The 22,859-nt window shown below is 38.7% G+C and overlaps 1 protein-coding gene across 1 annotated transcript in view; it reads right to left on the reverse strand.

Annotated features, from left to right (window-relative positions):
- Positions 1-13,378: 13,378 nt before the first annotated feature.
- LOC123781605 (ovostatin homolog 2-like) overlaps positions 13,379-22,859 on the reverse strand; it is a 49,654-nt gene continuing 40,173 nt past the window's right edge. The window contains exons 27-36 of the mRNA XM_045781219.2: positions 21,621-21,695; positions 20,391-20,556; positions 19,163-19,374; positions 18,044-18,253; positions 17,445-17,569; positions 16,314-16,404; positions 15,878-15,946; positions 14,763-14,865; positions 13,965-14,039; positions 13,379-13,541 (exon numbers count right to left, since the gene is read on the reverse strand). Coding sequence (XP_045637175.2) covers positions 13,987-14,039; positions 14,763-14,865; positions 15,878-15,946; positions 16,314-16,404; positions 17,445-17,569; positions 18,044-18,253; positions 19,163-19,374; positions 20,391-20,556; positions 21,621-21,695 — 1,104 coding nt within the window. The 3' untranslated portion in view covers positions 13,379-13,541; positions 13,965-13,986. The remainder of the gene's footprint in view (positions 13,542-13,964; positions 14,040-14,762; positions 14,866-15,877; positions 15,947-16,313; positions 16,405-17,444; positions 17,570-18,043; positions 18,254-19,162; positions 19,375-20,390; positions 20,557-21,620; positions 21,696-22,859) is intronic.

Genomic DNA, 22,859 nt, shown 5'->3' on the forward strand with positions numbered 1-22,859 from the left:
AACACTCAGACAGCACAAAATGGCCAAAATAAGACAAAACTTTCTTCATAGACTGACAGTAATTGTCAGTATAAATCTAATTACTCTTTCCTAGGCAGTGGAGGCACTATTGTTTACTCTGGGTTCGGCGGGGGAGGGGCAAATAACCGCCTCTTCCTAATTTTATGGCCATTAGGGGTTTGTTTTTGGAACTTAAAACATCTTTCAAATTTTTGATGAGAGTTTTTTTTTTTTTTCTCTACTTAGGTGCCCAGTGTCTTTATAGATTTACCTGTATGTATTTTCTTTTTTTTTTTTTTAAAGATTTTATTATTTTTTTTATTTATTCGACAAAGATAGAGACAGCCAGTGAGAGAGGGAACACAAGCAGGGGAAGTGGGAGAGGAAGAAGCAGGCTCATAGCAGAAGAGCCTGACGTGGGGCTCGATCCCATAACGCCGGGATCACGCCCTGAGTCGAAGGCAGACGCTTAACCACTGTGCCACCCAGGCGCCCCTACCTGTATGTATTTTCAAGAAAAAAACTAAAACTTGTTGAGTTTAAATAAAGAAAATGGCTTGTTGTCTTAATTGCGTGTTCTAGCAAGGATAAACACTTTAAACAAATGCAGTGACGCTCCCGCTATAGAAATGCGGGATTCTAGGACTAGTAGAGGGGATCATGGTAGCGGAGGGACTTGCAACCTGAAATTATACAAGAAATGGACTTTAAATTTCTTAATTTTTTTAAATTTAGTTTTTATTTCTTTTAAAGATATTTATTTGAGAGAGAGAGAAAGCCTGAAGAGACAGAGGGCATGAGTACAAGTGGGGAGGGGGGAAAAAGCAGAAGTGGGGGGAAAGGCAGGAGGAGAATGAGGGAAGGCAGAGGGAGAGGGCGAAGCAGAGGGAGAAGGAGAAGCAGACTCCCCGCTAAGCAGGAAGCATATACAAGGATCGAGGATCAATCTCAGGACCCCAGGAACACGACCTGAGCTAAAGCAGACGCTTTAACTGACTGAGCCATCCAGGTACCCCATAGACTCTAAATTTCTTCAGGCCTGCCCTGTTGTCACTACCTGTAAAAAGAGCAGGCAAATAAATTGGCTAGCGTGTCCCTATTTCTGATCTCTGAGTTAAATTTCATTGTTTGCTTTTTCTTTGCTCTTGGCAACTTTGGGCAGAACGGATAACAACTCAAGAAGAGCCAAGTAAGTATCCAGTTTTTCGGTGAGGCAGATAATTAATTACAAGTGTAGGGTATTTCTATGTATGCTAAATGCCAAATGTGAAACCAGAAAACATAAAGTTTAAAAATGTTTCTGGATAATCTGTGGGTCTTCTCTTAAGAATTTTAAACGGCTAAATTGGCAACAACTTCGCCATCAATAACTGCCTGTAAAATTTTCAGTGTGGACTGATGTTATGTCTTCTGGAATTTCGCAGAGGAAGAGGGAGAGATGAATGTATAAAGGTCAAAAGGCAGATAGGTGGTGGTCACCTATAAAGTGAGGACAATCTAGATATGCTTCCTGTCCCCCACCCCATTGCCTTTTCAAGGTACATCTCTTTATATTCCTTGGCAGACCAAGTTCAGGAAAGTAGTGGGGCAATTTGCCTTAGAAACTTAAGAAGCCTTCTGGGAGGTAAAGAGATCACTGTAGCATTCACCGTTAGGGAACCGTGTGAAGATGCGTGTGAGTGAACCGAGGTAAGCCGTATCAAGGCCCAGATCCGTGAAATAAAGGTATCCTGGCAGGACACTGAAGCATTTACCCCTTTTTTGCATTGTATTTGCTTCTTTCCCTTTCCAAGACTACGGCCAAGTATTTTGTGTTACTTATCTCTAGGGTTTTCACTAAATAAGAAACTCTTAGAAGACAATCTCATGATTGCTGAGATCTCGTCATGCACCACAAAGGATTTCTTCGGCAGGGCTCTGCCTCTAATATTGCCCTTTTATTGGAAACAGTGGGAAATCATTTTACACTGCCAATAGAACAAGTTTTTTCTCCCTCAAATGCAAATTAATAAAATTATGTCCTTTTAAAAATTTTTTTAATGGTCCATAATTACGTACAGGATAAATCCCAAACTCTTCAGCAAGTTTCTTCTTAAGAAGGTTCTTCACTACCTTGTCCATTTTTCTACAGATACGCTTTGCTAATTTCCATGAAAACAGGAGCAATTTCTTACATGAGCCACACGCTCTGTCTGTCTCTCCGTGTATATGTGTATGTGCTAAATCCTCTGTCTAGAATGTCTCTCCATGGCTTTCCTCCTGCCAGCTCTGTACTTCCTCCTTCCCGGTGCACTTCAAACTTTCATGAATCCCCAGATGAAATGAGTTGGCACTGCTTTAAACTCCCATAACTCGAGTACATATCTCTGTTACAGAATATCACGTTCCAGTATAGATGTTTGCTTTTATGTCACATCCGTACGTGGCTGTCAGAATCTCAAAGGCACCACTGGTATGCATCGTTCATGGTTAACTTTCTAATAGTGAGACTATCACAAGCTCTTAATAGATGCGAATGCTATTTTAAATATTTAATAAATGCAAGTACCTTTTGAGTTACTTATGGCTTTTAGTCAGTGTCAGATTTTGCATAGAATTTTGTCTTTGCTCTCAACTAAGCATATCGTTAGGGAGTAAAGTAGGAGAGTTTAACGCTAGCAAGAAAGAGAACTTCTTCCTAGTCACTGAACCCACCTTATGATATGTTTGAAGTAAGCACTTCTTTTAAGTTTTGTTAGGATATAATTGACTTCCAGCACCGTATAAGTTTAAGGAATACAGTATAATGATTTGACTTACATCCATTGTGAAATGACTACCACATTAAGTTTTATTAACATTCATCATCTCATATAAATACAAAAAAAAAAAGAAGAAGAAAAAAGCTTTATTTTTCTCATGACGAGAGCTCTTAGGATTTACTTTCTTAACAACCTTCAGTGCACCAGAGAGCAGTGTTAACTATTGTCGCCATGGTGTACATTACACTCCTAGTACTCATTTAGCCTCTAACTGGAAGTTTGTGCCTTTTGACCATCTTCCTCCAATCCCCCTCCCCCGTCCCTCAGCTCTGGTATCCACATATCTAGTATCTTTTTTCTATGTTTTTTGTTTCTTTTATTTTTAGATTCCACATTAGGTGAGATCATATACTATTTGTCTTTCTCTGTCTAACTTATTTCATTTAGCATGATGCGATGTCCTCAGGGTCTATCCTTGGCAGGTTTCCCTTCTTTTTTTATAGCCAAATAATGTTCATTATACATATATATATGCCACAATGAAGGAAGTACTCCTGATCCCCAAATTTTTAAAACAAAAACCCATTTATACAGTGGTTTAACAGTGGTGAGACAGTGTAACTCAGAATTGGACACCGTTCTTTTAATGGAGAATGATTCACCTTTCCAACCGGTAGTGTCTTTTGCGGAGTTCCCAACTGTTGCACATTCCAGATAATAAATAGGACTAAGGCTAGTCATCATCTAGTGTTCAGATGTGAAAATATGTTAAGGAAACCTAACTCAAAATTGCAGTTGGTGGGGGTGCCTGGGTGGCTCAGTCAGTTGGGTGTTGGACTTGATTTCGGCTCAGGTCATGATCTCAGGGTTGTGAGATGGAGCCTTGTGTCAGGCTCTACACTGGGTGTGGAGCCTGCTTAAGATTTTCTTTCTTGGGGCGCCTGGGTGGCACAGCGGTTAAGCGTCTGCCTTCGGCTCAGGGCGTGATCCCGGCGTTATGGGATCGAGCCCCACATCAGGCTCCTCTGCTGGAAGCCTGCTTCTTCCTCTCCCACTCCCCCTGCTTGTGTTCCCTCTCTCGCTGGCTGTCCCTATCTCTGTCGAATAAATAAATAAATAAAATCTTAAAAAAAAAAAAAAGACTTTCTTTCTTCCTCTATACTCCCCCCCCCCAGGACTCTCTCTCTCTCTCAAATAAATATATCAGTCTTTTTAAAAAATTGCTGTTGTCAAGCCAAGGAAAGAGGGCTTTTATGCATGTGCACTTATCACAGCTTCATAGTCCAGTAGGAAGAAGGATATTTTTCTTTTGGCCACAACAGCAAGCTGCCCTTGTCTGCAGCCAATGAGAAGCTATCACAGCTTCAAGTTCTCATTTTACTTCAGTAAACTTTTGCTCAAAACAACTCCTCCCATCTTCCCCCTTTCCTCTGTAAAATGATGCTGTTTTCCTTTGTTCTCTGGACTTGCCTATGGTTCACCATAATTTGCTTGTGTTGAATTGTAACTTCTCTTTTATGCTTGAATAAACTCAATTTTGCTGGCTCAATTGCTTACCTTTTTCTTTTACAAGGTTGACACAGGGTATGGCCCATTTAAGGAGGTACTGACTTGTGTTTTCTTCTTGTTATATTTTCACTCACCTCTTTCTAAAAAGACAGGCTTGTAGTGTGTATTTCTTTACTTTGAAGGTTTTGGGCCAAACCTAAAGAAAATTGGTCCCACTTAGTTGACCAAGACTATATCTTTACGCCTTTAACCTAAGACTTCTCTACATCACAGATAGGAAGTCGTGTCAGACTGGTGATGCTGTATGTTATCCCTTATGAAAAGCAACAACAAAAATCTACTCCTCTTCATGATTTCCCATGACTGATCCCTTGGCATTTCTTTGCCCCTTGTCATAACACTCCCTCCAAGGTACGACTCTGAAATGGTGCTTACATTTAGGACATCTTTATTAATTAAAATGCAGAATATAAATCATACCAGCAATGGGGCATACCTGGAAGTCAAATGTTTTCTAAGACTTTATTAACATATTGTAATTTGGATGCCTTAATTAGAGGAAATTCAACATGAGGAGTTTTGAAAACACAAGGTAATTATTATAAATGTTTAAGTTTGTTGAATGAGGAAAAATTACCATAACACTTCCTTTGAATAAGATGAGTTGCGTTTATATTTACACATATACATGTAATCTGACCTGATTTGGTAGAGACAATCATAATGATTAAATATTTCAATAGCTACTCCTCTGATAAATAAATATGTATCTACCTTCAAGCTCACTAAATTGACTTCCCCATATGAGAATTCTCTAGATTGCCAATTAGCAACTAAAATTTGTAGTATCTACCCTTAGAATTTTCTCTCTGGGGCTCATGTTTGAAATATTGGTTTATTTTCTTTTTCCGTGGAATTATAATATTCACAGACTGATTCTCTTAATCTTGCTCATACTTGCCTCTGACTGTAATTCAGTCGCATCTGACAGAGACGATGATTGCTTATTGCTTTGAGATGCCCCCCGGGAACCTCCAAAGTGAATTTTCCGCAGTCGCCATTGTGTGTGTATGTGTGTGCATGCACGTATCTCTCAAACACACCCTCTAAATTTGATAACGGTGATCGAGCTGTTTAAATGTGAAATTTAAATGTGAAATAGCAACCGTAGCAGAAATACGTATGTATCCCCAAACACAGACACACAAGGTTTTTAGGAAAAATTCAAGGAGTAAGAAGGCTGATGGTTGCTTCTGATTCTCACGGTTGGGTTTTTCACCAGGCAAAATTGGGGTGACACTTCCAACATATGGTAAATCTCCCTTTTTCTATTCACATATGTTCCAGTGTACTTTTTTTTTTTTTAAAGATTTTATTTATTTATTTCAGAGAGAGCAAGTGTGCACACACACGCAAGCAAGAGTCGAGGAAGGAGTAGAGGGAGAAGCAGACTCCCCGCTGAGCAGAGAGCCAGAAGTGGGGCTCAATCCTACGGCCCTGGAATCATAACCTGAACTCAAGGCAGACGCTTAAATTGACTGAGCCACCCAGGTACCCCTCCATTGTATGTTTTTTTCATCCTATAAGGCAGAGATATATTTGATCATGGAGTATAAAAGTATAATATTGGGGGGCGCCTGGGTGGCACAGCGGTTAAGCATCTGCCTTCAGCTCAGGGCGTGATCCCGGCGTTATGGGATGGAGCCCCACATCAGGCTCTTCTGCTTGAGCCTGCTTCTTCCTCTCCCACTCCCCCTGCTTGTGTTCCCTCTCTCGCTGGCTGTCTCTATCTCTGTCGAATAAATAAATAAAATCTTTAAAAAAAAATAAAAGTATAATATTGGGATAAGGCCTCCTCATAGTTACTAATAAGAGGTCCAAGCAAAATCTAAACTAGCATTCTTAATTTCAAGATCATTGCTCTAATCTAAAATGCATCTTGGGGATCCCTTTATGGTAAATATTTTCAAAAGAGCCGCGACTTCTTCTATGAAATCAAGAGAATGAGTCCAGTAATTGTCAAAATGAAATATAAAGAAAACATGAGTCCAAGTCTGTGTATTTGTGAATATATTGATGTTATTAATGGATACTGTGTGCTTTTATTTCAATATATTCATGTATTTAATACACAAAGACATTTTATATCCGGTTACTCTTATCTACATTGAAAAATGTTTGAAAAGTATAGAGGCATTATATACTATTAAAAAATACATAGGTAATAAATACTCATGAAAAGTCAAAATAAGAAAGAAAAAGATGAAATTATGTTTCCCATCTTAGTGAAAATATATTGTTGGTTTCAAAGTTAATTTTGAAGTGTAACTTCTGTTTTGTCCTTCCACCTTTCTTGCTTCATTTTCTTTAAAGTACAGGTGGTATTTATAATTTTTAATATTAAAACATGAAACTTCTGGGAAGAACCCTAACCATTTTGCAAACTTTGACTATCAGTACTTTGCATAACATTCAGTGCTAGGGTAGAGGCTTAAGGGCTTAGAGAAATCTGCCAGGAACTTAGTACGAGGAGTCACGTTACAAATGAGAACTTGTCCTTCCTTCTGTGGAACCTGTTCTTAACTAGAATTCTACCCATAACCTCAACAGGCAGATATTTCATGCAGTAGATGGTAAGCAATGCTCATCTGTGTTCTCCCTTCAGACCTCTCTTTGTGTGAAGACCCACAGAGTCCGTACTGTGGTGGGGCTCTGTCAAGCGTAGCAAGTTCACAGTGTTCTCTTCTGAGTTACTGTTACTGAAAATAATAAGGTGTCTGTAAACTTGTTTTGATTTTGGCATCAAAGTTTTTCTAGCAAGTTATAAAAATTTCCAGATCTTTTTGCCAGCAGAGGCAGACTTAGTCTTTCAGGCGGAGCGTGACTGGGAATGAATGCACGATGCTGGGAAAGGTTTGCGGTAAATGCAACCCCTTTGCATAAATAAAGTCCTACTTTTGTTGTAGCCCAAAGGAAACCACATTTACTCACCTCATCTTTTCAATAGTGGTATGTTAAGGTTGTGATTGGTGTGTAGAATTTTCCTACCTTTCTTTGCAAAGCAGTTATAGTGCAAAGGTCCTAAAGCTTCGAAGCCAGTGTTTGGATCCTAGTTCTTACCAGAGGAATGACCTTGACTAAGTTACTGAAATTCCCTGTGTTTCTCTTTCTTTGTCCCTAAATGACAATGATAATAACAATCCATTATAAGCTTGTTGTGGGGATTAAATAAATTAATATATTTAAAGTGATTGGTGCACAGAAATCCCAAAAATGTGGAGGTGTGGGGAAACCAGAGATAAGGCGTGTGGGGTGGGTTGTGTGGGGTGTGTGTCTTTATGATAATCACCTGTGACCAACAAAGAGTAACCGGCCCCTAGAAAGGAAGTAAGCCATTGAGGTGTTATCAGTAGAGATGTTGAAAGGATTTAAGTTCCCTGGTTAGCTTGCTTTCTTTTTTTCTTTCTTTCTTTTCTTTCTTTCTTTCTTTCTTTCTTTCTTTCTTTCTTTCTTTCTTTCTTTCTTTCTTTCTTTCTTTCTTTCTTTTCTTTTTTTTAATCCTTTCAGACTTTATTGAACTGCTACAATACTTCATTAGTTTTTGACTTAGCGCTCCATGATTCATTGTTTGCCTTTAACACCCAGTGCTCCATGCAATATGTGCCCTCCTTACTACCCATCGCTGGGCTAGCCCCCCCCCCCCCCCATAAAAGACCAACCCTAAAGGCCCTCGTTGGCAACCCTGTCGGGACCCCTCTCACTCTTGAGAGCTTTTTCTGTATCTTCACTTAATAAGCTTCTATCACTTTAAAAGAAAAAATGAGTACAGTGCCTGACACATAGGAAACCTTGGATAAATCCCTGTCGAGACCTAGTATCACACACACATACACACACGTGCGCGTGCAGCCCCCCCCACCCCCAAGTTCTAGTTGTGAAGAACGTTACTGTGAACAACGGGTGATTCGTGTCAGTCAGTTAGCATCTGTACTGGGCCATCTCCAAAATGATTTCCCTGGGATCAGTAATCTAGAAAGAACTTAAAAAAGGAGATATCACAAATTCTATATAAAAATAGGATAGGGGGAAAAAAGGCGAAGAATTGCGGAAAAATAATGAGAGCATCCTTATCAGCTGCAAGTAACAGAATGCTTAACTAATAGAGACTTAAAAAATCAAACATTTCTCTTTTCTGGCACAAATTCTGAGGAAGGTGGTATGGGCGCTGGTTCAGCAGCTTACCCAGTGCCACCAACGGGTTTCTCTCGCTCTTTCTACTCCACACTTGGTGGATCAGTATTGTTTGCCTTTTTTAGTGGCAGCTTGCCTCCTGCAGTACCAAAGGTTATTTATTCCCAACAATATCTCAATCTTAAACAAAGGAGTCAGCAGAAAAAGACTTTTCTCCTCCTGAATCTCCTGAATATCTTCCTCTCTCTCTCTCTTTCCACCCCCCCCTTCTTTTCTACCAAGGAGCAAAATCATTCCAGATGCTGTCCCAAAAGCCATCTCTGTATAGGTCCTTAATCAGATTTGGTTCTTGTATCCTATTGCTGGACCAAAGTAGTGATCTGTGGTGTGCTCTTTAGATATTCTCCTCTATGGCAGAAATACTCATAATCCCAGTGAGTAAGGAAAGGCTTAAGATATAGGCAGGGAGAGATAGAGGACCCCTGGCTGGGCTCTGAATCTATTCCTGGCCAGCAGAAGCCTAAGACAGAGTGAACAAGAGATAAGGAATAGACCAGACCACCTGGCTGTGGATGTTAGGGAGTATTTTTCTTTGGCGGCTGTCAGACCTCAAAGAAGTAAGTCATTAAGGATGGTATCAATAGTCCTTGCTCAAACCAAGGCAGCTAAGAATCTCAAGGCCACAAGCTTCCTGGTCAAGTTCTCAATAAAAGATTGCCACTAAAATCCCTCACTGGCAACCCATTCGGGACCTCTCTCACTCTAGAGAGCTTTATCTTTCCTTTCTGCTCTCACCTCCACTTAAGGAACTTTTACTTCACTTCACCCTTTTATGACCCTGAGATTCATTCATTGACTCTGAGACAAAACCCTGCAATCCTGCAACACCAGCTTCTAGAGATGTTGATGGCTGTTGGCTCTTAGATGAGTTCAGCTCTGAAAATTTCCCTCAGTATCAGAGAGACTTTTTACCCAAGTTCCCCCTTCTTCTTAATAGCAGCTTCGTTTCCCATAATGGGTGCTGTGGCGGCATAAAGACCTGCCTCCCTCGCCTTAAGATGGGGAACATTCTAGGGCACCTGGGTGTCTCAGTTCGTTAAGTATCTGCCTTTGGCTCGGGTCATGACCCCAGGGTCCTAGGATCAAGCCCTGCATCAGGCTCCCTGATCAGTGGGGAGCCTACTTCTCCCTCTCCCTCTGCCTGCCATTCTTCCTGCTTGTGCTTTCTCGCTCTTTCTCAAATAAATAAATAAAATCTAAAAAAAAAAAAAAAGATGGAAGAATTCTAAAAGCCCATCCTGGCACCAAAGCTCTCTATGGGCTGAAATTTTTACTGGAGTCCTTCGCAGCTCAACTCCTCTCCCTGTATAATCCAGATTCTTTTATCCTCCACTGGTGTTATTCTTTAAAGCCCTCCTGAGTCAAACCCCCTACACACAGATCTCCATCTCAGAGTCTGTATTCTAGGGAACCTGACCCCAGGGACACCCAGGGACACCACTCCCTGCCAGAGGGAACTGAGATAATGAGATTGGCTTAACAATTATGATTCATTCAAAAGCCCCCTGAGGCCAGAGCAAAACACAAGTTCCTGTTTTTCCAGTTGCTCTCGTGGTCTGGAGTATTCTTCCCTCAGACATTATGTAGCTAACTCCCTCACCTCCTTCAAACCTTTGCTCAAATGTCACTGCCTCAATGAGGTTGAACCCGAATCTACCTAGTATTTCAGTCCTTCTCTTCCCATCTCCCTGGACATTCTGGGTCCTCCCACCCATCTCTACGGTTTTGATTTTCCATAACACTATCACCTTCCAATTTCTTGTATTTTGCTTATCTGTGTTTCTGATTTTATGCCTGCGTATATTGTTTGATTATATTACATGTCTCTCCCTCCCATTAAAATATAAGCTCCACAAGAGTAACCGTTTCTTACTATTTTCATTCACTGATATAGCCTGACCATCTGAAGAGGTTTTGGGCTCATATATGCACTCAAGACTGGTGGTCTGAACTAAGGCAACGGGGCAGTGTGGATAAAAGCAAGTGGATCAATGAGTCATTCATGTGGTAGGTCAACACTGGTCCATTATCAGCAGCAAGGAGTAGAATGTGAGAGATGAGACAGGGAAGGAGTTAAGATTGATAGTAGGTAATTGTTTAGTGGTGATATTGTCACACACTGAGATAGGGATCTCAGTAAAAGAACCTGGTTTGGGGGTAAATGATGGATAGTACTGAGGTGCCTGTGGGACATTTAGCTAAGGTATGGTAGACAGTGGGATTCATGGGGCTGAAAGGTAAATGGAGAGGCATATATTTGGGAATCAGATGTGAATTTTAATTTTGCAGGATTTTTAGTGTATATAGTGAGAAGAGAAAAGGACTTGCTAGAATCATGATGAAAAACATGATTTAATGTTTGGGAAAAGAAAGTGGAGCCGAGAAAAGATCAATAAGTATCTAGATAGTGAGAAGGGAAGTGTACATTACGGGGAGAGAGGACTCAAACCTTTAAGTGATGATGGAAGAAAAATAAAATAGAAGGAAAGAGGCTGAGATCTAAGAAAAGAGAAAAAAAATTGATAGAATGAAGAAGAGGCCAAAGAGAGATTTCTAGAAGACAGTAAAGGGGATGTTAGGGTTAAGTATTTCATGTACTTGTTAAATGTATCCATAACTTATTTCAAAATGCAAAAACAGTGTGATTACTACCTAAAAACATGATAGAGGGAATGCATTCTTCCCGTTGTCAAAGTACTTCTGTGTAAAGGGGCAAGAGGGGCACGTGTCCTGCGATGCTTTGATAACATGAGATCAAAGAGCCTCATCGACCTCATCTAGGTCAGAGCTATACATCCTCCATGAAATAGTCCGTGGTGGTCTAGAGTACGAAGATCCCTTCTTCAATACCCAGGCATACACGTCAACACACACAATCACATCAACACTTGGCATTTCCCATTCAACATTCCTAAACTGGAATGTCCGATATGCTCCATTTTATATTAAACTGTGGACCAGGGAAATGATTTTGGTTTCTTGTCCAACATAAGCTGGAAAGAGGTTTCAGTGTAAAGGGCAAGTAACAGAACTATATTGTTCATCAATAGCCTTTTATTCTTTTTTTTTAAATAATTATTTTATTTCATTTATTTATTTTTTTAAAGATTTTATTTTATTGATTTGACACAGAGTGAGAGAGCCAGCGAGAGAGAGAACACAGGCAGGGGGAGTGGAAGAGGAAGAAGCAGGCTCCCAGTGGAGGAGCCTGATGTGGGGCTCGATCCCAGGACTCCGGGATCACGCCCTGAGTGGAAGGCAGACGCCCAATGACTGAGCCACCCAGGCGCCCCAATAGTCTTTTATCCTTTAGAAGATATTTAGATCTCAGTTCCCTGTCACCTCCCATACTGACAAAGAAATTTTGCAAATATAAACATCAAATTCAGACTTTCTCTATGCCTTAAACCATAGCCAGTGGCAGACCTCCCCGTGCCCTCCTTGCCTGCTTAGAATTTGAGGAACAATTTTATGACGTCAGTGGACTTTTGGATACATGCCAAGTAAAATGAGGATTGAGAATTATTTATTTAGGAAAAAAGAAGTTTCCCGCAAAAAGACATTATTCACCACAAAGTAAATTCCCTTTATTTTACTTGAATCTTTAGCACAAAATGTACTAGAAGAATCCTATTTTTCCTTCAGTGAAATCCCCAAGTATGTATAGACCTTAGGGTATTTTTAAAAACTCTGAGTACTGATGTCATAACTACACCTCTGATGTGCCATGTTTTGGTAAAATAAGAACTGAGAAGGTATAAAGAAATTCTTTTTTTTTTTTAAAGATTTTATTTATTTATTCGACAGAGAGAGAGACAGCCAGAGAGAGAGGGAACACAAGCAGGGGGAGTGGGAGAGGAAGAAGCAGGCTCACAGCGGAGGCACCTGATGCGGGGCTCAATCCCAGGATCCTGGGATCACGCCCTGAGCCAAAGGCAGCTGCTTAACGACTGAGCCACCCAGGCGCCCCAGTATAAAGAAATTCTTAACAAATTGAAATAAACTTTTGTAGCATCAGATGTGGACTGACACCAGCAGTTTATCTATGATGAATCAATTCATAAACATTTATTAACAGCCCAGTTGTAATTTAAGAACTATTAGCAGTGTACACTGGGCAGGGAGATTACAAAAATAAGTAAGTCTAACCGTCGTCTATTAAAACACTCTATTTTTAATTTGTTGGGTCCTGATGATAGATCCTAGTATACTCTGTTTCCAATTTATTTTTAACCCCACAACTGGAGAATTTATCTGTATCCATTTTTTGCCTCTACCACTATCCCAGCAGGGTTAGAAGACTGTATGAAAGTCAGTAGAGAAATTGTTTTCATATCCTTATTTTCTCCAGTTTCCTCCTGCCTTGGTTTTCTCAATATTAATTTATTGTTTTATCAGTAGTGTTAAGTGGAGCAAAGGATAGACATTGAATATTGCTTTTCGGGAATAAGTGACAAGATCAATACAATAAAATACTTTTTAAAAAGATAAAATACCCTTGGATTACCCTCTCAATCAAGTATGGGAATTCAATAAATCCATCAATTAATTTACGACTTTCTAGGTTCTTCTCCCCCATTCTTTGATGATATTTCACAGAGAAGAGTCTATGTGTTTTCTATTGTGTGTGTTTCTTTTATTTCCTTGAGCTCATACGAAGTCCTCTCCAACTTAATCTCTTTCCCTCGTGTCCACTGACCCTCATGTTCTCTCTCTTCCTCTGGATACTGGAGGGTTCTATATTATGTACACCATAATGTCTCAATTCAGAATTGACCACAATAAAACAAATTATGAGAGTTGCCATCAAAGAAAGCCCTGAGTTTTCTTGGATGAAAATTATGTGTAATATACTGAAAGAAAAGAAAATCACAGACTCAGATGAGAAGTGAGAGCATTTTATGGGATAATAAAGAAATAAAATCTAATAAGAAAGAAGTCATGGAAGATTGCAGTATATTCAGTACAGGAGACGGTTCACGGTTTTCTTCCAGGTTTGATACAGAAGAATGAGTTTGTTCGAAGTAAATAGCTTTCCACCTGGGATTTAAAAACATAGTTTAAACAATAAATAACTCTGTGTGTGTGTATAAATAAATAAATATATAGATATAGCTAAGCAAACATACATATATACAAACATACACACATACACATATGATTACGTACGTGGATATGTATACATATAGGTACGTATGTATTTAATGACCTATCAACTTATAAAACACAGGGGAGTGATTTTTAAAAATAAGACATGGATAAAAGCCACATATATAGTTGTAAATTCTTTAAAGCTATTTTGAAGAAATAAATAAAATCTTAATGGCTATCAGAATACTCCTCTGGTGCACATAGCTATTCAATCCTGTGACTTATCACAGACTTCTCTTTGCTTCATCCACTGTATCTTTTTTAGGTTTCACTTTAGCACCAGATTGTTTTCAATATTTGTAATTTCCTTACCTTTTCCTGGGCTTTATTTGTCTCACTGGGAAACTGACACACTGTTGATGTTGTAAGAAACAAGGGCATATTCATCTGGAAAATAAAGGAAAGTTCACCGTTCTTAAATTTCCAACCTTCTATAATCAGATTATGTCAGACAGCATAGATACATCAGGTCTAATCTTTCCAATAATTTCATAAGACAGTTGATCTCTTCTTCATTTTCTAAATCCAAAAACATCCTATTAAAGTTTAAGGCATTTCATGAAGTACACTCAATTGGTAAATGACAGAGCAGGAATTCAAATACTTCTTGACAGACTTTATATGACATTCAATGAGAAACTAACCGCACTGACCTTCCAGGGAAAATTTTTATGGTCTTTACAACATCTTAGTCATTGTTTTGGAACCTAATCTATCAAGACTTTCCTATAACATTTCAGAATATTGCCCGCTCCCCTTGTCAAATCCAAGTCCATAAAAGTAGCATGAAATGGTAAGTCTTGGCATTAACAACAATAAAAATAACAACAAAGGGAACCTGAGGCTCAGCATGGTTTGTATTTTAAGTTAAAGGGGAGCCCTCTCACACTATATCAGAAAGATTCCAGGAGTTGAAAAACTCTGGTAACTGGAAAATGACCCAGTCAGAAGATAAATCAAAGAGAAAAAAATATCAATTTATATAAAGTAAAACCAGTCGTCATTTAGTCTTTGATGATGGAGGATGATTTTGGAAAACTTAGTGGCTCAGGGAGTCTTAGATATAGATATAATGTTCAGTAGCTTTAGGGCATGGCGTTGCTTGCCTACCTTTTTCATAATAATCATAGACCATAACGGGGGCTGGCTGAATGTTGGACACAAGGTTGGTTTGCTCAACAGAGAAAGTAAAATGATTTGCTGTACCAAAAACCTGTAAAGATACAAAGTATAAATACATCAGGACTGCACCCCACAAAGACACAAATCATAAATACATTAGGTATAAATCAGCAGGTCTGCAAAAAGAAAATCAGAGCAAATTATCTCCAGAAGTTCATGATTTACCCAATTTAATAGATCTAGGGTATCAGGATCTTACCTAATGACAAAATAATGAGTTTGGCGACATTAAATTATATGACATTTTAAGTTCCTTTGCTTATAGTGAGGTGCAAGAAATGTAGTTGAAAGCATGAGGGTAATGTAGGCATTTATGTGAATGGTAATGATGTACACATAGAAGCGATGACTCAAACTCCTTCCAGCCTTTGTTGGAGTTCAGGTCAAACTATAAAAGAATTACACATCTGCTCTGTGGTCATACTATGTTAGGTATTGCAAGGAATGAAAAACAGGGACACGATATTTCTGACTTGAGAGTTGCCTAGTAAAGTAGCTAAAACACATATGAAATAATGTTAGAGTCAACAGGGAGAAGATAGATTATCAGTGGGACTGAAGAACACTGATCATCTTTAATATCCCATATTTTCTGAAAAACCTTTTCATATATACAGCTGATCCTCAAACAATGCAGGGGTTTGGGGCACCAACCCCCCTGTGTAGTTGAAAATCTGCATATAAATTTTGACTTCCCCAAAACTTAACTACTAACAGCTTACTGATGACCAGAAGCCTTACTGATAATATAAACAACATCTATTCTGTAGATTATATGTATTATATACTGCTTTCTTACAGTAAAGCAAGCTAAAGAAAATGTTATCAAGAAAATCATAAAGAAGAAAGAATATATTTACAGTATTGTACTGCATTTATTAAAAAAAAAATCCTGTGTGAATGGACCCATGCAGTTCAAACCTGTGTCGTTCAAGTGTCAACTGGATATATTCATCTACATGTGAATAAAATACAAGCATCCTATTATCTTCAGAAAAGAAGAGAAAGCCATAGAAGAAATAAACAGTTATTGCTCAACTTACAGTTTCCAAGTAGAAAAGAACATGGTCATTCTTGACTTCAGTCTTCATCACTCGGCCATTGTTTTCAAGCTTTATAGAAATTGGCAGGGAGGCATGGAGAATAAATATTAAAGAATACCTTCCAGTATTGAATGTTTCATGCTTTTTACTTCACCGATTGTCAGGAATCTGTATTATGGATGTTCCCTGTGCCATGATATTTTATAAACAACAAGTAAGGACTAAATAAAGAACTCAATTATGAACTATGGGAAGAATGACTGCCAAGAGCTACAAATTAAAAACACTGTCTCTCTAGCATTACAGCAAAAATAAACATGAACTCTGAATACATTTGTTTAAAGGAAGAAGTGCATGACTTTGTTTAGCTAACGAATTATTTTATCTACACACTATTGCTTTTTCCGTGCTGAAAGTGTAGGCTTCTATTATTTACCTCCTCAATGGATGCCATGACTGGAGTAAACCCTGACAGCATTTTTACATCAACAAGGACCATATTAGAGTTATTGCGAATTCCAGTATACCTGAAATTTAAAAACAAACACAAGTGTAGACAACAGTCTAGAAAGGTGACCTATCTTACGGCAAGGATGGTGGATTCATAGATACCAACTGGCCATATGTCTGGAGCAAAGTCAAAGAGCTGAAGAGGGAACATCTGAAGAAAGTCACTCTCAAACATCTGAGAATAGGCACAACTAGAGTGACAGTGGACACGTAAGTTGAAATAAAGAGTGAATTATCTGGACCTGGAATCTCCCCAATCTCTTAGAGGCCTCAAAGTCCTAGCTTATAAGCAAAGCTGATAAATTTATATCACATATACTTAGCCTTAGATTTGCACAATACCTAAAGGATATCTTTGTTTAGAAGGCAAGATTTTGGCATAATCTTAGAGTAAGCATGCCCCCAACCCATGTAGGTTATGTCCCTAACGCTGGGCAGCATTGTTGGCACACGAAGTTGAGAGTTTTGTGGTGTATGTAGTTCTTATCTTAGCTCGGATGTTTAAGAGATTTTCATTTGGAAATCCTAAGAAAAATCCCCCAGATGAATTTTACTCAGTGTTTCCCCACATATTAATGAGGGCTAAAACTCTCTGGCAGCTGTAAATCATATTTTAATTCAAGAGAATTATTTTGTCAACTCCAAAAAATAAAAGTCTAAAATTTTGCTCTATGCAGTTTTGGAATAAGCATCGTAAGTTTTCTGATGTCGGCCCACCTGTGCTTGTCTTTAGGAGAAAAATATCAACTCCATTGTCCAAATCTGACAGTACTTCCATACACACAAAACAATGGAGGCATTGCTGGCATATCCGTGAGGCAGAAACTTTGAAGTTTATACTTGCCTACAGTATACATCTTGCTTGCATAAGTACTAGACTGTGGCGGGCACACAGAGAGCTAGAAAGAGACTATGCTACAGAACTATCACCACCAACCAGATGAACTCATCTGGTTACCATCATTAATATTGATTTTGCTACTGTTTAAAACAATTATTTTTTTCATCTATTACCATCTTTCTAACCCAGGAGTTGATGTCAAAATGGGACACTTACTTGAGGGTTACTGTCAGGTCAAAATTACTCTGGAATGTATCTGAAGAGTTTTTCTTGATCATTTCCAAGGAAAGGGAAAATCCAGATGCTTTTTTAGGCAGTAGTACATTATACCTTAGAGTACCCTGGAAAGAATAGCAAATCAGAAGACAATCCATTCATTTATCCTGTAGTAAGAACCGAAGGACTTATTTTTTCTCTACTTTCATTATTATTGCACATTATTTTACTTATTTACCATCAAGGAATAAGGCAAAATGTAATTGTTCAGTTTTCAGAAGATGCAAGAATCTTTACATAAGCAAGTAACCTTGACATAATGGAAATATCAGAATGCTTTCTAACAGTGACACTCTTCAAGAAACTCCTCAGTTATCCAGCTATGCTTAAAAGTATCTCTTCGTAAAATAATTTGCATTTTCAGCTATTTATTAGAAAATATCAGTGACAGAAAGAACAAATAATAATGGAAATACACAATGGTAAAATAACAGTCTGTGTTATTTATATTATTTATATAATTTAAATAATAACTGAAAGGATAGTCTAGCTCTTTAACTGGCAAACATTTATCTCTATCTCAGGTAGATTTCTATTACCTGGATAAATGCACAACCTTGTCCTTCCACATCTACTGTGTATTGTCCATGTGCTTTTGTTAGTTCGGACCGCTGGACCAGTAAGCGATTGTCATTGTTAACCTGGAAAATCTTACTGGATTCTTCACTGCTAAAGGTGACAGTGTTTTGATCATCAGAGAAGGTGAACTTCATGTAGTGGGTTATGGCAAGAAGACAGACGGCAGTATCCTGCAAAGAACAGTAGAAGCAAAGATCTAAGCTTGATACAATGCAATATTAGTCATCATTTGACCATGAACTTTAAGTCAATCCATAAAAACATTCCAAAGTCAACAGAACACCAAGAAAAAAATCCTAAACAACAGGAAAATACATTTGCTTATGCAATTGTTGTCATTTAGTCTCCCTCAACAAATCTTAGATTTCAGTAGTCTAAATCTATAAGATTTTCCATTATGTCCATTTGCTAAGTATTTTGGCTGCCTTGGAGAATGCTTACGCCCATCGATCTTCGAGGAAAGGAATCAAAATCAGAAAAGGACGTCGGCAGATTCACTAACACATGGTTCTATTCAGAAACTAAGACTACGGCAAAGAAAGTAAGGAGGGAAGTCAGGATTTCCTTTGTGGGAAAGAAACTGCATTTCTTTGAATTTTAATTTTTTTCCTGTTAAGACATAAACCACTCTTCTTTTTATATCCCTTTCTTCCGTTACGCATTCCTTTCATTTGTATTTACCAATGTATAAACCACAGAAATAGAATCTTTCTACTTGGTTGGTTGATATGTAGTATCATATGTCATCGGATAGCCAACTTATCATCAAGACTCTATGACAACCATCTCTTCTAAACCTATATTCCACTTTTACTGTGTAAGTGGAGGTATAAATGAGTCATAAATTCCTTGAAAAGAGGCCTTAGTTTGTTCATTTGTACATAGCGAATTTTTACTAGTGTCTGTTACACAAGAATGGCCCAATAAATAGTTGTTGACTAAATAACAGGATACATGATATCAGATATTCTTCATCTCAGGAGGCATTTTCTATGATTACCTTTGCTATCTAGATTAATGAAAAGTAGCATCTTTTGCATTGCACCTATTGTCATTAAGATCGGGAGCACATCAATCACCTGAGTGGAAGAGAAGCCCCCGTGGGAATTCATCTGTTGGGCAAGCCACTGCACGATCTTACTCGCATAGGTAAGGTCGGGAGTTTTCTTAGAAAGAACAGCCAACAGCACGTAACAAGTCTTCTCGGTCTCAGCTGAAGGTGCGTGAGGAATAAAGGATGGGGATGCTTCCGTCTTGGGTTTCTTTGCTCTTTCCCAATATATCACATTATCTGAGGAAAAGGAAGAATTTTCACAGAGTCCCTATAAATACCACTAATTACACATAAGAACAGTGCAAATTCCATTCCTGGCCCCTGCCGTGGGCTGAGATGTGTCCTCTTTTTTTTTTTTTTTAAGATTTTATTTATTTATTTGACAGAGAGAGAGCACATAAGCAGGGGCAGAGGGAGAGGGAGAAGCAGGCTTCCCACCGAGCAGGGAGCTCGAGGTGGGGCTTCGATCCCTGAACGCTGGGATCATGACCTGAGCCGAAGGCAGATGCTTAAAGACTGAGCCAACCAGGCGCCCCGAGATGTGTCCTCTTAAAATTCACATATTCAAGTCCTAATCTCCAGTGCCTCAGAATGTGACTATATTTGGAGATAGGGCTTTTTTTAAAGGGGTGATTCCATTAAAAAGAAGCTGTTAGGGTGGGCCCTAATCCTGTATGACTGGAGTTCCAATAAGAAGAGGAAATCGGGATATACAGAGGGGACACTGGATAGGCAGGCACAGAGAGAAAAGCCCTTGTGAAGACAGAGGGAGAAGACAGCCAACTATAAGCCAAGGAGAGAGAATTTAGAAGAAACCACACCCGTTGACACCTCAGTCTTGGACTTCTAGCCTCCAGAACCATGAGATAATACATTTCTGTTGTTGAAGCCACCTAGTCGGGGTGTCTTGTTATGGTGGCCCTACTAGCACACTCATACAGCCTCCAGTAGCAACTTCCTTAGGTTAAAAGTGGTGCGTGATTAAGTTGCACAAACAGTACTTTTGGTCTATGGTGTGGTCATCATGCTTGATTTCCTTTACTTCACTCATTTGAAGAGAAACTAGCAGAAAGGAGAAAGAGGGAAGTAGAAAATGTATAATGTTCTTTAAAGATGAAGGGACCACTGAGAAATTCCGTAAGAGAAATAGAAGCATAGCGGTGAAGACAGGGTTCCTATATGATTGCTGAGTAAGTTTCATTGCTTTCTTCTCAAGGTCAACCCCATTAGTAAAAATGAAGAATACTACTTACTTGTTTTGGTAGCAGATTTATCCAGGATCTGGAGTAAGGATTCCACTTGCTTCTCTCTTTCAGCTAATGCGAAAGCATAAGCAAGAATTGCATGGATGTAGCCATTAGTGATGCCACCTTCCAGTGCCTCCTCCAGGCAAAAGAGCCCATTTCGTACAGCAGGAAACTAATCAAGGAGAAGGATGATATATTTTAAAATAATATCTGAATACTTTATAAGCTTGCTGAATATTTAAACTAATCATTCTTTAAAATGTCTATAATATATCCTTGTATATTTTACATACAAGCTTATTCATATACACACATGTATTATACTTTATAAATATTGTTGAATTTCATTTTTAATGGTAATATTAGTATTTGGGAAATAAAATGTAAGTAATATAAAAATAGCAGTTTTATATCTCATCAGTTATATTTTAATTAATAATATGTATTTCTTCTATGTGGCAAAGCATAAGAATGAATTTATTATTAGACCAAGATATTTTACTCTAATGCCTAAAATAGAGGCTTATATTCCTAAAGATGATTTTCGAGATATACGAAGGACCGTGAAAATTCCTGCTATCTTAGTTCAGGAATAGATTTTTTAGTCAGATAATCTGAATTTTGGATTGGGGGTGGCCAATATGAATCATGCTTAAGTTGAAAATGTTTACACAGTGAATTGATTAGACAAACAGAATATTGGGTTATGTCTGTACATAGACTAGGGATTCTTAACCTGAAATTCATGGATGAACTTCAGGAGATATCTCAATACCCGAAATGGTATAAGAAGCTTGTGTATGGGGGCACCTGGGTGGCACAGCGGTTAAGCCTCTGCCTTCAGCTCAGGGCGTGATCCCGGCGTTATGGGATCGAGCCCCACATCAGGCTCCTCCGCTATGAGCCTGCTTCTTCCTCTCCCACTCCCCCTGCTTGTGTTCCCTCTGTCGCTGGCTGTCTATCTCTGTCGAATAAATGAATAAAATCTTAAAAAAAAAAAAAGAAGCTTGTGCATGTGTGCAGTTGTGTATTCTCCCTGGAGAAAAACTCAACAGTGCTCATCACCGGTTCCTACAAATCAAAAAAACTTTGAGCAGCAGTCACTTAAGGGGTGGTAATGAATTAAACGCTCTCTTGATGTTTCATTCGGTCTGACAATTTCAGATCATTCTGAATCCATAATTGATTTAATGTGCATTTAAGTGACTAGAACTCAAGGATGATGGGAAGCCATACAGTGAAATTGAGTCCAGCTTCAAGGAAGGCTCCAACAACATATGCAGTGAATAAAATGTCCTCTTCATCTCCACCCTAAACACAAAGGCACAATTAATCAGACAGGACAGTAGACCACACACACACAAAAGAGCTATTCTTCTGAAGTGAAACAAAGTATGAAAGAAACACTGGAACAAATACCCTTATTAAAGAAAAACACCTTAAATGTAATTTTAAAATTAAATGGTTAATAACTATGCTGTCTAAGAATCCATCAAGATTCATTATAGTAATGAAATAAAAAATACCATTAATCTCAAGTATACTAATGCCATATATCATCTATTGATGTGACCTAGTTTTGGTCATGAATTCCAAGGAATTCGCGTGGCTCTATTTTACTCTACTTGTTGTTAATTTGGAAAAGCAAACAAGGAAGTTCGCGGCGGAGCAGAAAGTTTCTGTGAAGCTGCCTGAACCTCCCTGGAAAAGCATCCTAAGAGGTAACAATAGTCAGGTCTCGTAGATTCTTTTTTTTTTTTTAAGATTTTTTTTAAATTTATTTATTTGACAGAGATAGAGACAGCCAGAGAGAGAGGGAACACAAGCAGGGGAAGTAGGAGAGGAAGAAGCAGGCTCACAGCAAAGGAGCCCGATGTGGGGCTCAATGTGGGGCTCGATGTGGGGCTCGATCCCAGAACACCGGGATCACGCCCTGGGCCGAAGGCAGACGCTTAACCGCTGTGCCACCCAGGCGCCCCAGGTCTCGTAGATTCTTAAAGTGTAAAATCAGAAAAACATTTTTAAGTTACGCAATTTGTAAGCTGACAGTGCACAAAAATGCAGTGGGGAATTTAAGCCTCAAATAAACCAGCATCCACACAAGAGATTCTGATTCAGAAAGTCAAGAATAAGACACGGACATGAACGGGTGCTTTAATGATACTAATGCAAACATCATTCAGATGGCATCGGAGATCCACTGATCTGGTATAAACCTCTCATTTTCTCTATTTAAACAAAAGGTGACCTCTTTCTTCAGAAAATGAATTTTTGAGGAGCTCGGTTTTCAAGGTGCAAATAATTATAGAAGGAAACAATAAACTAAGCTGTGGGGATCCATTTAAATGGTAAGTTCTATTGCCATTCCTCTGCAGAGTAGGTTTTTATTTTTCTCTTGGTTCTTACGCCTTCCCAACACAACACACACACACACACACACACACACACACACACACACAAATTATGGAGAAGGGA

This window comes from Ursus americanus, chromosome 25 (assembly GCF_024610735.1).
Source record: "Ursus americanus isolate L20-20 chromosome 25, mUrsAme1.1.p, whole genome shotgun sequence".
NCBI classification, from domain to species: domain Eukaryota; kingdom Metazoa; phylum Chordata; class Mammalia; order Carnivora; family Ursidae; genus Ursus; species Ursus americanus.